This window comes from Cebus imitator, unplaced genomic scaffold (assembly GCF_001604975.1).
Source record: "Cebus imitator isolate Cc_AM_T3 unplaced genomic scaffold, Cebus_imitator-1.0 Scaffold84, whole genome shotgun sequence".
Lineage (NCBI taxonomy): Eukaryota > Metazoa > Chordata > Mammalia > Primates > Cebidae > Cebus > Cebus imitator.
Window position 1 is genome coordinate 2,173,015 of NW_016107399.1, and position 14,272 is coordinate 2,187,286.

Sequence of the window (14,272 nt, forward strand, 5' to 3'; positions counted from 1 at the left end):
CATTTGAATTTCATGAATTTTTGAAACCAAGGCACTGCCTGCATATTTGTTTTTTATTAAGTGCTCCGTAATTTACCATCAACATTGTATTGCCATTTAAGTCGCACCTCATTTCCTTCCCATTTTCTTTGTTTGGGCCTCACATTTTTCAGAGATCCACCAAGGGAAAAAAAAAAAAAAAAAAAAGCAAAGCTATTTTTACAAAAGTATTTTTTAAAGAGAAAAATGCTCTTTGTAATTGCTTCAGGACTATTGTCTAAAATTGAGTTGTATTTCCTCTGGAGGATAAATATCTGGTCATTCCAGAGAGCTTCTGTGCAATACCTAGTCCTGCACGCTAAATGGAAAAAGACTGAGAAATACTTGATGGCAAGGACAACACAACAGAAAAACTGCTGAGCTGTAAGCCTCCTGAAGGCAGGCTCTGAGACGTTTTCTCATTGTCCTCTCCTCGTCTAGCCTAATGTCTTGTGTATATGAGCTCCATAAAAGCTTACTGAATACACAAGTTTGTCCTGAGCCTAATTTTTTTTTTACACTCACACAAACAAAAATCCCTCTCCTTTTTCTCCTACAGGCACCACCATGCAGACTAAGACCATTAAGATTATCAAATATATGAAAACCCTATTTTATTGGAAGAAGAATATGATTGGGATGGGGGATAGAGAAAAAAGGAATTTTAAAAAGGAATAAATTAATCTAACAAGCAATTGATGGGCTAAGTACAGACCAGTACTGCTATCGTGCCATGAGCTAAAGAGGACAAGAAACTCGATTTTCTAAATCTGTGGTTCCAAAAATATTTTAAAATTAAAATCCTTCACTGAAACGTCAGCACCTCTCAGAACAATGTAGCTCACATCCCTCTGTAAAGTCTTCTAGGTTCTGGCTAACAGCTGGCAAGTTGATCCCTGCAATTTTCCCTTTGCAGAAATAGCTTTGTGAGAAGAGAACTGACCTTCCTGGGCTAATCAGCCCAAACCGCGCCAAACCTGGAAGGCTGAAATGGAAGGGACATTGTTGTGTTAAGTACTTTACAACAACTGTTTCTTCTCCTCTTGACACAGCCTGACTTCCTTAAAGAAGATTTGACTGGCCAGACAGCTGTGTTGACCCTTAAGCCTTCTTTGATTCGTGATTTTTTTTTTTTTTAACAAACAGAATAGAAATTCACAACCCAAATCCTTTCCTAAGCTCCAATACTTGTGAATTTGCTAGTGTTATGCCTGAAGGATGTGGACATTTCAGTAATCTATAAGCAGAAAGTTAAAGATTCAGTCTACACAATACCAAAACCTTTCCATGAAAAGCGAGAGAGAAAAAAGCGAGCAATCAGCCAGAAGCTTTATTCAAAGGTGATACTTGAAGTTGTGTCGGCAAAATCCGTTTAACTACCTAAAAATTACACTTTTCACTCAGACACCATGTCAATAAACAGACAACCAAGAATAGAGACAGGCGTATCTTCTTTCAAAAATGTTAACCATAATATCATTTCATAAGTGGTCATAAGGAGTTTTCACTTCTTTATATATTTGCATATTGTCAAACTCATCCAAAGTGAAGCACTTTTTTTTAGTTCTGAAAAAAAGCCAAGCTATTGTCTTTTCAAAACGACACACACACAAAAAAGAAAATGCCTAGTACTCTGTCCACATGGGGGTAAAATTCAATCATTTTAGGGCAAAAAAGCAGAGTGGCAGAGATAATTTTTTGGAGGTCACCGGGTCTACTCACTTTGTCAATTTTTTAAACTTGCATAGCCCCAGACAACAGGAAAAGAAAATACTTCTGTTTATTCTCAGTGTTTTCTGTTATACTGAGACTTCTCCCGCTCAGCCCCTTTCATCGTCTGTTTTTAATAACATGATAGAACTGCGTTTCACGCATGCTAACCCTCCTTTGATTATCCTCATGTAATGCTGTCCCTTTCATTCACCAGTGACAAATGCAGAATTCCGCGCCTGCACGTGCGCGTCCACGCAGTCAACCTACACCAGTCCGAAAGCACAAAAACAGAGACCTCCGGATCAGCCACTCTTCTTCAGTCATTTCCAAAGCCCTGCGAAGCCAATACCCTTATTAATTAAACATTTCGCAAGGAAAGCCCGTTCCCTCTGCTTACATCTCCTAAGTTCCTCCAGGCACGCCGGGAGAGACTAAGGAAGTTCTTCTACCTCCCACTTCCTGGCCTCATCCAGGCTTTGGTGTTATAAAGCTCTAGGTTCGAAACATTCACTTTCTTAAATACCTGCCTCCCAGTTCTCCTGTAAACATCCCATAACGTTTGTGTGGACAGGAGGGAACTGAACCTGCTCCGTGGCAGAAAAGCATATCCACACCTGAATAGGGTGGAGGCACAGGTTGAAGGAGAAGGCTTCAGTTCAGGCCCCAACTACTGTCCTAAAAGCCCCTGCGTCAGAGGGTTCTGGAGAAAAGGGTAAAGGCTACAGTCAAAGAGCGAACGGGCTGTGCGCTGAGCTCCGAGTGGCAGCAGCGCCATTTCCGAGCCCAAACTGTCCGGACTCCAGCGAACACACCCGAGCTGAAAACGCTCACGGGACACAGGGGACAGAAGCTGCGGGGTCAGTACAGTCTCGCCGCACCGCACAAGAGCGAGGCTGGCGCGGACACCTGGGTAAGAAGGGGTGGGAACCAGCAAGGAGACTTGGGGTCACTGGCAACCCGCATGGCACCCCGGTAAAAGGGAGAGACCAGCTTGGAGAGAGCAAGCTTGAGGGATTCCAAGGCTAACAAAGAGTGGCCTCTGGGAATAGCCGAGTCAGAGGAAGGAGCCTGGGAGGACTAGAAACTCTGCGAGAGGACCGTGGAGGAGACATCGCAGTCACTTCTGCGGGACTCAGAACACTGTTGCTCGCACCCGCACGATCTCTTCCCTACCACCTTCCTGGAAAGGGTAATGTACAGGACTGGACTGAAGGGAAGTTCTGCGTCGCTGGGCGTGCCTCTTGGGCCTTCCAGAAGAGGACTAGGGTAAGGGAGGACAAAGTCCTGGACGCACGCTGATGCCGGTGCGTGGGGAGCGCTGCGGGGACGCGGCCACTTACTTCTCGTAGTCATATTTGCAGTAGAGCTTCTTGTCCCGGTAGAAGCAGGTGGTCTCCAGGGGCTCTTTGCAGGAGGCGCACTGCACGCACTGCTCATGCCAGAAGCTGTCGTTGAGCCGCAGCAGAAACCTGTCCAAGATGACCCGCTGACAGCCCTCGCAGACAGACTTGGGGCTCACCGCTCTGCCTGTAGCCACAACAGACGTTCGCGGGTGAGCAGCCTGGGCGGGTGGACCCTGCCAAACCTGGCCGGGACCTGCTCCTAATCCCTACACCCCACGGATTTCCCCAGCGGCCCCCAACCAAGCTGAGATTCGGAAAAAATCAAAACAAGTGGCTTGTCTAATAAACGAGGACTAGGTGAGAAGGTTTAATTCCTAGCGGGGGAGGGCGCAGAAATCAATAATTGGCCTTTAATTATCAAACATACTCACGTGTGCTCGCAAACGTGCGCACATCCTCTAAGATTAAATTATATACAAATTTGTGCTATCAGGTTTATTACGTCGTAATTATTAAATCACTATGCCTGTCTCTACTGACTGTTTTTAAAACTGAGAATACATAAGAACAATTTGGATTTTTTTCTTTGTTAAAACGCAGTTCTGTTCCATTTTTTGAGGGGAAACTTAAAATTTTCTCTTTTCTTCCTAAAAAGTCCGGGGGGTACAGAAAAATACCGTCTCGCTCCCAAGCAAACCTAACATTATTCAAAACGATGATCCCCAAACTGCTGCGTCTTGACTGGGGTGCAAATTGCACATGGGTTTTTCATAACTATGAAGTGTCAAAATAGAGACAGGGAAAAAAAAATAGGGGAAGAAGCAGGCCGTGGAGTGTCCGGGCCGGCATACCCAATACCAAGCACGTTCGGCAGCCGGGTATGGGGGCGAAACGGGCCTCAAAGCGACTCTGCAAAGGCAGGGAATTCACTCTTTCCTACCCCTTGGGCTTTCTGTGTTTTATTCCTTTAGACTGTGGGGGGCGGAGAGGTGATTCAGGTGGTGACGCTTGGCCACCTTGATTGGCACTTTTCACAGCTATTCAAAGACGGCCTTGTCATTCCAGTACTAACACTCTTGCGCTCCCCATTTCCAGCCTACACTCTTCTCACGCTCCCCTTTCGAGAGGCCGGGCCACCGGCTCCAGAACTGGGCCGGCCGCTTTGGGGAGCGGACGAGGAAGGTTAGGAGAAGCGGTGAGACAGATCTCAATTTAACAATTCTATTTTCTTTCGGCAGGGTCTCAGCGTCCTGGGCTACGACCCGGGAGATTAGAGCGAACGTGGGCCGAGCGGAGGGCACTAGCGAAACGCGACACCCACTATAAACATAAATCCGCACGCACTGCCCGCCAGGGTACTGCGTGCTCTGGCCTCTGCTCTCCTCCCAGGCTGGGCCAGTACGAAAGTTCCCGAAAGGGGGAGTTCGAAGAGGGGCGCTCAGTGCACATGATTTCGTTTCATCTGGGGTGTTGGGGGTGGGGAGATTCCTCTCTCGATACGTTTCCCCAGCAGAACTGTCTAGTCCTCCACATTTATCCCGCTCTAGCGGTTCCAAGTGAAAGCGGCAAGAGGTTTAAATGACAGAACGAAAAATCCCCCCTGCTATAAAAATTAAAACACGAGATTCCCACACTTGAAAAGCTCCAAGGACGGAGTGGGTGGGAGAGCCGTAACCAGAATCTCTGGCTTCAGCTCTGCAAGACTCGTGTGTGGACACTCTTCGGAGGTCTCTGACTCGCTGCTCCTCCGCGGTCGCTGCAAAGGAGTTGTAGGGTTGGGCTGGAGGGACCCACTGGACCAGGCATCCAGCTCCAGTTAATTAACGCCGAGGCTAGGGCCCCGCCGCGCGGTCTAATCCCCGCGCTGCGCTGCCCACCGGCCCGGAAAAGTCTCTCAGCTGTGCCCAAGGCTGAAATTGGGGCTGGAGTTGGTGGGGGAGAGAAGCCGCCTCGAACTTGGACGCTCCGGGCCTTGAGTCTCCGATGCTATAGCCTCTAGGCCACAAGAAGAGAGCGGCATTTATCAGACGTCGATTAGCTCCGAGATTAAAAATCCAGCCCTGGGTATTTTTAATCACTTGCCACTCAGACGCCTGCGAACTAGCTCGCCCGCCCCTCGCGGCTTTGGGGAATTCGGTGCCCGGTGCGTGAGGCCTGGAGCGGCTTGCTGGATTTATTTGGGTAGGGACGACCCACAAGGACTGATAGATAGCGACCGGGCTCAACTGAGTGCTGGAAAGAGGGGCGCTAGTTCCCCTATAGCGCACCGGGTCCCAGAGAGCCGGGCTGCAGAGCCAGGGCCAAGCGGAAAGAGAGTGCGCCTGGGACGCACAGCCTGAACACTCACCCAGCAGCGAGGAGAAGGAGGCCGAGGTGTCGATCGCGCTTTGGAAGTTCTCCTCCATCTTTAGGCCGTCCAGCATGTTCGGGCCGGGCCGGGAGGACCTGTAGAGGAGAAACGATGAGTCTGACGTCCGTGTCCGCTGGGACTTGGCGCCCGCAGCCAAAGCACTCCTGGGAGGGAGTGTCCAGGGCGACCAGAATCAGTCTGGAGGGTAGAGTTCAGCCAAGAGAATGTAGGGTGGGAGGAGAGATCAGTCACAGCGAACTGCTCTGACTGATCTGATTTCACTTGAAGTCAACCGGTTTTGTACTTAGGCCTCCGCCCCCCAACTGCGTTTCTCCTCCTGTCCCCTCCACCCCCACCTTCATCCCTAGCCCCAGGTTTTCCATCCAGAGTCCGACTCCGCCCCAACCTATACAAAGGTGGGCCCTCGGGACGTCTCTGCAGGAACCCAGCTACTGGGATATGATGGGCATGTAAAGAGTGGGTGCCCTCCCTCGCGCGACCCGGTCCAGGCACGCGGGACGATGGGGCTTGCAATCCCGCGTCTTGGCCGCCCCATTGCGGCCCTCACCTGCCCGCGTCGAGGAGAGGCACCGTAAGAGATCCAGGGAGCTTCCCGCCCGCTTCTAGACTCTGGGCGCTGCGCTCTGCCGGGGGGCGCGCGGGAGCCAGTGTGCGGGGCGCGCAGGGAGGTCCTCCCGCCGGTCGGCCAGAGCCGGGAATGTCTGCAGAAGCAAAGAAGTCGCCTCGGGGAGGAGCCCGGGCTGGCCCGGCTCACTCTTGGATGCATTTCAAATCAACTTTCAGAAACACGCCCGCCCGAGCCGCAGTCTAGGCACCGGCAGCCTTCCTTACCTGGTAGACGAGCTCTCTCCCAGGGGCTGGAGCAGAGAGAAGTTGCGGAGCGCTGCGGGAAGCTCGGCCCGGGAAGGCGTCGCCCCCGAGACTGCAGCCGGAGGAGCCGCCCTCAGCTCCGGAGCGCCGGGGAGGGAGCCGGAGCGAATGCCGGCCCCTGGCTCTGCTCCTCCGCGCGCCCGGGCCGGGCAGGGACTCGGTGGCTAGCGGCCGGCCTTCCCGGGACGTCCTGCCAGCCCGCTTCTCTCCTCAGCAGGAGGAGAGGGCCGGTGGCTCCTCCGCGGCTAGGAGGGAAGTCAGAGGCCCGGGGTCCTGGGTGCGAGTCGGCCCTGCTTCGCCGGGGCGGATCCTGCAGCTTCTGACAGGGGCTGCGACGCTGCGCGCGCGGCGGAGGAGAGGGGGTGGGGTGCGCTGGGCGGGGGGCTGGCAGTGCGTCCCGTGGCGGGGCCGTGGTGCTCCCTTTCCCAGCCGGGCTTCGAGGCCACTTCATGGCCGCGGCCCTCTGCGTCCCTCTGCCTCTGGGAGGTCTGGGACACGCTAAGTTTCCTTCCCTCCAGGTGCAACTCTTACCTCGGGGCTCTCTGGCCCGGCTCGCCCCCAACACCCCTCACCCCGACTGGACCTTTGCGGAGATGTCTGCACCTCCTACACCGGGTACGGACATGGTGATTCCCCCACAGCTCTCCTACTGCTGCAAGTGATAACAGCGCTGCAGTCCTTACCCAGACCCGGGGAAGCGCTGAGAAGCCGTTTCCACCAGTGGTTGTGGGCCCAGCAGCTCCGAGTTCCTCAAACCCCTCATCACCCCAGGGCTCGCGCAATCTCCCAACTTCCTTTAAGCTCAAACCATATTCACTGATGGGGTGTACAGAGGGCATGGGGCCCACGGCCTAATGTCTCCCATGCTCCTGGGAGACACTAGGTGGGATCTGCCCCCAGATGCTGAACCTGCAATGGCACTGAACAGGAAATCAGGTAAAGGGACATTGTTAGCGGAACGAAGTATCTGGGGTGGGGGGAGAGGAATGTGAATTCTCTGCACGTCCTAACTTTAATGTACAATGACAGATCTTTAGCCCCTCCAGGGGCAGGAATACGGTGGTATCCATCTGTATATCCCAGGGGATAAGCATGTTGCATGGCCCCAAGTGGATGCTCAATAAATACATCACAGTGCTGGCTAGCGTTGATCATTTATTTTGTGCCAGCTTTGGTTACATAGTCAAGTCATTTAATCTTTACAACAACCCCCATGAAGTGAAGACAACTGTTATCCCAATCTTACGAGGAAAATGGAAGGGAATTCACGAAATCCAAGACCCATCATCTGAATACCCTGGGAAGGTTCAATTCAGTGTGATTCTCTGGGGCACCTTCAGTTCCTAAACCGAACTGAACTGAGATGAAATTGGCAGGCCATTTGACATGGTGAACTCGAACAGGAGATGTCACATAGCTAGGGTTTTCTATTACCTCCTCCAAAGCCACTTCTTGATTTTTAAAGAAAAAGTGCTGGCAGCAACTTGCTCTAATGTGCTTAGGAGCAGCGACCCCATTCTCCATTCTAAGTGCTTTCTGCCAACAGACACAGCCAAACACTGAATATGACTCCAAAGAAACAAGAAGAAATGGCAAAGAGGCTAATATGTTCTATTTGAATGCTGCTTTACACTTAGGGCATTTTCACATACATGATTTTGCTTGATCTTTACAGCAAACCTGTGAGGAAGGAAGAACAAATAGTTTTATCCATTGTTTCAGATGAATCTGTGGGGCTTAGCACGGCTGGGAGATTTCCCTGATGTTACCCAGATGGCTAGTGGCATGTCTCCTAACACCTGACCTCTGTCCTTTCTGTCACCCCAGGTAGAGCAGGGTGTAAAAAAAAAAAATACAAACTACAAGTATTCTTAGGATAATATGTGAAATAGAAGTTAAGCAAGAAAAAAATGGAGTAGGGCAGATACAACCACAGGAACATTTTTATTTAAATACCCAGCAGAGTTTTGATTTCACTAAAGGTCTTGAATATACTAAATACATTTTAACTAGTGGTAAGACTGTTCTTTTTAGTGAATATCCTGAAAGAGGATAGATTCTATTTGACCTAAAACCCAAATCTTTCAAACAATTCTTACATCCACCCACAAGGCAGCTTGATTAGTGTAGATCACACAGGTTTTGGTGAGAATGTCTCCCCAGCCATTGGGCACTTCAGGATGGGGACAGTGCCTCAAAATCACATCATAAGTCATATCACTTTCAATGCAGAGCCAGACACATATAACTGATTAACAAATACCATTTACTTGACTGAGGAATGAGTGGAGCTCTCACTATAGTCAGGAGGCACTGCAGTGAAGGGTCAGGAATCAAAGGACCTCAGTCCCATTCCCAGCTTTGCCACTGAATTGGTCTGGCCCATCAGTTCACCTCTTTAGATGTTAATACCTTTCTGGAATGAAGGAGCTACATTATGTGGTTGGTCAGGCCCTCACAGTCTAAAGTCTGTGAAATCAGACTGGCTTTGGCCAGTGGGGTGGGCAATTGAACCAACAGATCCTTATGGGATGCTGGGCAATGGCTGCATAGGTATAGTCCTGGCTGATGTGTTTAAGTGATGTTTCTAAACCAATAAAGATACAACTTATTTATTTGGAGCTTTCTCTGTTGTGATTTATTTATCCTCTTTCAATGAAGTGGGAGTCATGCATCTTACTCCTACCTTAGGACTGTTTCAGTTTGGCCTTAGCCAACTCAGTAACACGGATGGGCAGGTAGATCACAGGGGGATCATTCTGACCCCTCTATGAAAGATCCTCTTGACCATGCCTCATGGTTTTCCTCATGGTTTAAACTCAAACACTTTATTTTACCTTTTAAATTAAAGAGAATGCCACAGAGCCACTGCCCAGAAGCCAGTTACAAAGAATCAGCCATACTCTCTCTTTTATCAAAAGGAAGTACTCTGAGAATTCATGAGCATGAGGTGAATTGGCTTCAGAGGGGACCCAAAAGATTACACGTTTAGAGTTGGAAATGATTCTAAAGCTCGTGTGGTCCAACCATTTAGTTTGTAATGGGCCAAAATTCATTTCCCTAAAGTTTCCATCCTCTGTTCCATTGATCCCTTAGGGCTAGTCATTCAGGAAGTCAAATCCTGCCTCTAAAACCTTCAAGTGAGGACAGAGCTGGCCTCACTCTCCTGCCCACTCTTTGAATCTGATCCAGTTTTTCTGTCTGTCATAAATTATGGTACCCAGGCCTACTGTGACTTTCCAGTGAGAGGTGTTCAGGATGTTTCTCAAGCAATATAACACCCATTAACATGGCCTGATTTTGTGTGAGCATTTTCAATGGCTGCCATTGACTCACACTGTATGTGTCATTAACAAAACCTCCTCAGTCCTTCTCCACATGGTCTGCTGACAGGGTCCATCTCTGCCATATTGCATTTGTAAAACTGATGTTTCGACCCGCGTGTGAAATCCATCCCTGCTAAGAGTTAGGTGTTATAAATGTCAAAAATCTTGCAACTTCAAGCAGATCCCAAGAGATCCAGCAACTACATCTTAAGCCTAGTGCTTTGTTTTGAGATGGAAATATGCAGTCCTTACCAAATTGGTCTGGAAGCGCTATCATTGAAGGAAGATAGGCCAGGACCAATGAATGGGTATATCTGTGGGTCCCAGGGGTTTTGTAGGACCTTGTAACTTGGGGACACTTCTTCAAGTAGGAGGTTTCCCTGATCCTGTTCCAATTCTGTCATCTGTCTTCAGTCCAATAGCAATTTGTAGAAGATGGATGTGAGACCTGCAGAACATCTGTGCAGCTGCCCTTCTATGGCAGAAAACAGAGAAGCAAAAATATCAGATGCATGAGTCTTTGTGGCTGAGATCCGGGGAGAGGAGTGAGGATGGAGGAGTTAGAGACCAATTGGTGGGAGGGAAGAAGTAAGGGAGGAGGACGGACAGCCTGCTACAGAGTGGAGATGGCAAGAACACGTTTTTTTACTTTCCTTTTCTTGCTCTCATTTCTGTGTTTTATTAAGAGAAACACAAAGAGAAAATTGTGTTATTTGTTTAAAAAATGTCAAAGTGCATTTCAAGATAGAGGAAAAGAAGCAGGAACATTACTGCCTGGAATGGCAATATCCTACCGAGGGCAGCCAAAGACTGGCATGGTTGCAGGGACACACTTGAACTACACACTACCCTTACCTGGGTTATTTTCATGTGAATCTCCCAGTGCTGTGTTGTTATTCAGATCTCTCAACAGAGCTAGAGGACCAGGTGCCTCTCACTTTCTAGGGTGAAAGGGACATCCCAAACCAGCTGCTGGAATAGGAGGAAAGTCCGACAATGTAAATGTGGGTGTTACTCCCCAGCCATAAGGCAGATTCTCCCCGCAGCCTGGCAAGGACAGCCCTAGGCAAGGAGGAGACTTGTCTAGGCTAACAAGAGTACCATCGAAAGCAGCACATTCTTTGGACCTTGCAGTAGAATTATCTGCATGCTCACTTTATCTTCCTGCTGGCCCATGAACTCCTTAAGGAAAGGTTTCATGTCAGACTCCCCTGTGATTCTCCCAAGCACGGCACAATGCTTCACATACAAAGGAGACCCCATGCATATTTGTTGACTAAGTACAAATGCCCTGATGTCATAGTCTACTTTATGCCATAACTCAGCGGGCCAAAATGAGCATGAGTGAGCTTTGGAAATAGACAGGCCTAAGTTCAAATCCCAGTGCTGACATTAGTAAGCCGTTTAATCTTAAATTATTCAACCTCTCCATGTGTCAGTTTCTCTACTGGTACAAGAAGAAGAATGATATTCCTCCAGAGTTATTGTGACAGTTAATAGTGATGATGGCCGTGAAACATGTAGTAATCTGACCAACTTAATGTTTAGACTCTGTAAGTCTCCCTCTACCATCCCCCTGAATGAGTGAATATATTTTCTGAAGGGAAATCACCTTGGCTTTGCCCTGTTCTGCAAAAACAGGAACCACGCCAGCATTCAGAGTCCCTGTGCCTAGTGACAGCAATTGTCACGGTGTAACTGAGGGGTCTCTGTGCCTGGAACAGGCTATCCTCCATGGCTGGGCTCGTGGCATTGCAGGGCAGTTAAAAAGGTGAGCCCTGGGGTCAGACAGACCTAGGATTCTTTGTTGACACTGCCACTTTTGATGGCCTCGGACAAGTTTCTTAATCTCACCAAGCCTCGGTTTCCTGATTTGATAAACTGAGGAAACTATTGAGCTGTTTTTTCTGTGTGCTTAAATAAAATAATAAATACAAAATACCCAGCACAATGCTAGGCACATCAAAGGGATTCTGTGAATTGTAGCTGCTATTGTTACATCCTCATCGTTATTAGACAACAAGCAGCTCTAGGACCATGTTTTATTTGCATCTGTGGTACCTAGCACTTGAACGTAGGTGTCCAGAGAATGTAACTTGAATTAACCTAAACCGAACAGAATTAAAGATGTGCTTGGTTGAGTGATGCTCAGGTGGTGTTTGGCTCTTGGTTCCACCCACAACTGAGATGGCATTTCTCCTGGAGCTATCCCACGTGTTCCCTAAGGAGCCCCCAGATTGCAGGCTTCCTACAGGAGCCCCTCACTCATGGGCTCTGGCAAACCCTGTCTTTGACATCTATGTGTGATACTTCACACCAAATATCAGAAACATGAAAATAATGGAGGGAGGGTAGGCATGAAGAGTGAACTCCCCCAGACATCAGAACAGGGGAAGGGACTAATCTGTGAAGAGCAGAGGTCTGTCAGCTCCAGGACCTGGCTCGTGAGCCACCACATCGCAGTTACCACACAGTGAATGTAGAAACGGATTAGGCAGAGGTCCTTGGGGACAATGCACAGGGAGCAGTTGGGAGCCTGGCTGAAGCCTTTTGCATCATTGGGGTGTCCCGTGCTGGCTACAACTGCTAGGAACAGGCCCCACAGGAAGGCAACACCCAGGCAGAGGCAGCTGGCCTGGATTAGCGCTGTGTTCAAACAGGTGCAGAGACCATCTCCATCAAGCCAGTAGCAAGACTCCAGCTTCCTACAGGTATTTTCAGGACAGGACTCTACCTGTGTCTTCACCCACCAAGGGCATTAAACCACAATGGGGACGGAGAACACCCCTGCCCCTAAACATATATCCATCCTCATTCTTCTGATGGATATGCCCTGCTTATTCCATTGTTAATTTATTTATATAATATAGCTCACCTAGTTTCTAAAAAGGATTTGAGGTGACATACAAACACTACCAATAGGGAAAAGAATTTTCTTAAATTAAAATTATATATTGGGAGCAGAAAAGCAAATCACAACCCCCCCCCCATAAATAATAACATGGGGCTAAATATTCTAATTGTGATAGAAGGTTAAATGTCACTCTGTGTTTACAAGGTGAAACAGAGAAAAGTACAGCTTTACAAAATTGTTACGATCTGATCAAACTGTGTATCCAACAATATTCATACATGTAGTTGGCTTTAGGAGAGAGTCTGTAATAAAACAGCCTATGTAACTCATGACAATGGAGATCAGATCTGTGACCTCATGAACAGTGTTTAAATATTTTTACTTCTGTTTATTGACTGTATTTCACCTCTTGTGAAAAGAATTATAGTGGATTAAAACAAATGATATACACAAAAAGTTAATGAGGTAGAACTACAAAACCAGGAGGAGAGAAAACAGATAACATTAAATATAAGAGTTAACAATTGTCTCTTTGAGGGCAGGAACTATCGTGATGACGATATGGTTTAATCTAACATAGTTCTAAGTACATACTGGGCACTTGTTACGTGGAACATTTGAATGAGCAAATGAATACTGCAGATGAGAGTTCCATTTGCCTTTGACTTTCCTGGTGGCTAGCGCAAAAAGAGAAATAACCAGCCTACAGATATTTTTGCACCTGTATTAGAGTTGTAATTGTGAATTTGTTTAACAAAAAAGAAAATGTACACTTAATCCTCATCCCTCTAAATTCTTGTGACCAAGGAGGCAAACAGTGAATCTTTCCATCCCACCCCTCAGCCCGGTGCCTTGCATAAAATCAATATTTGTTGCATGAATATATTAATGAGATCATTAAAAGAAAGGTTTTTTGTGCATCTAAGACATGATTCCATTTCCTCCTTTCTTAGCCCACCAATATCTTATCCCCAATCCTTTTTTAACCTTAAAGTTCAGAGGGGAAAAAAAATTGTCAGGAGGGTACCAAAGATGACGGTATTCCAGGTAGGGGACTTGACTTCAGCAAAGGCATAGAAGGGAGAAAGTCAAGATGAGTTAGAGAATCTCTGTGAACAGAAGGAAATGGGGCAATGCCGGGAGGTTTGAATACTGGACTTTAAGTTTATGACTCCACAGGCCATAGAGAGCCTTTGAAAGTCTGGGATCGGATGAGTAAAATAATCAGGGGTTTGGTCTATGATTATTAAATCTGGTATCAGTGTGGCTGATGAATTCAAAGAAAGAAGAGGGAGATAGAAGAGAAAAACTTAGTTGCTCTCGTATAAGTGAGAAATCCAAGGCCTGGCCCAGGGCAGGGAAATGAACATTGAGAGTGATGAATGTAACAGCCAGATCAGAAACCAAGTCAAAAAAGCTCAGCATCTGTTTAGTTATGAAGTGAGAAGACAAGAAAAGGAAAAGGCATCACAGAGGCTTGGGGAACAGTGTGGAGTAACAGAAATAGGAAATGCAGGAGGAAAGCAGCAGGATGGCTTAAAGAAGAAGTTTGGTGACTTTTCAAAATGTTTTCCCATCCATTATCTCATTGATTTCATATGCAAGTGGAGTGAGATCCGCCCTGAATGTCAGCTAAAAACTGCTCTGCCCCTGTTTAGAGCTGCCAAGTTTCAATGAGCAACCTATGCCTTGATCCTTCTGGTGGTACCAGGGCACCCACTGGCAGGTGCCCTGCCCTCTCCAGGCTCAGCCACCCCGTCCTGGCTCTAAGCCAGCA

General features: G+C 47.9%; 1 protein-coding gene across 1 annotated transcript in view; it reads right to left on the minus strand.

The window, feature by feature from the left end:
* The window catches only part of LMX1A (LIM homeobox transcription factor 1 alpha), a 152,681-nt gene extending 147,001 nt beyond the window's left edge, over positions 1 to 5,680 (minus strand). The window contains exons 1-2 of the mRNA XM_037740477.1: positions 5,422 to 5,680; positions 3,072 to 3,258 (exon numbers count right to left, since the gene is read on the minus strand). Coding sequence (XP_037596405.1) covers positions 3,072 to 3,258; positions 5,422 to 5,497 — 263 coding nt within the window. The 5' untranslated portion in view covers positions 5,498 to 5,680. The remainder of the gene's footprint in view (positions 1 to 3,071; positions 3,259 to 5,421) is intronic.
* Between the last annotated feature and the right edge of the window lie 8,592 nt (positions 5,681 to 14,272).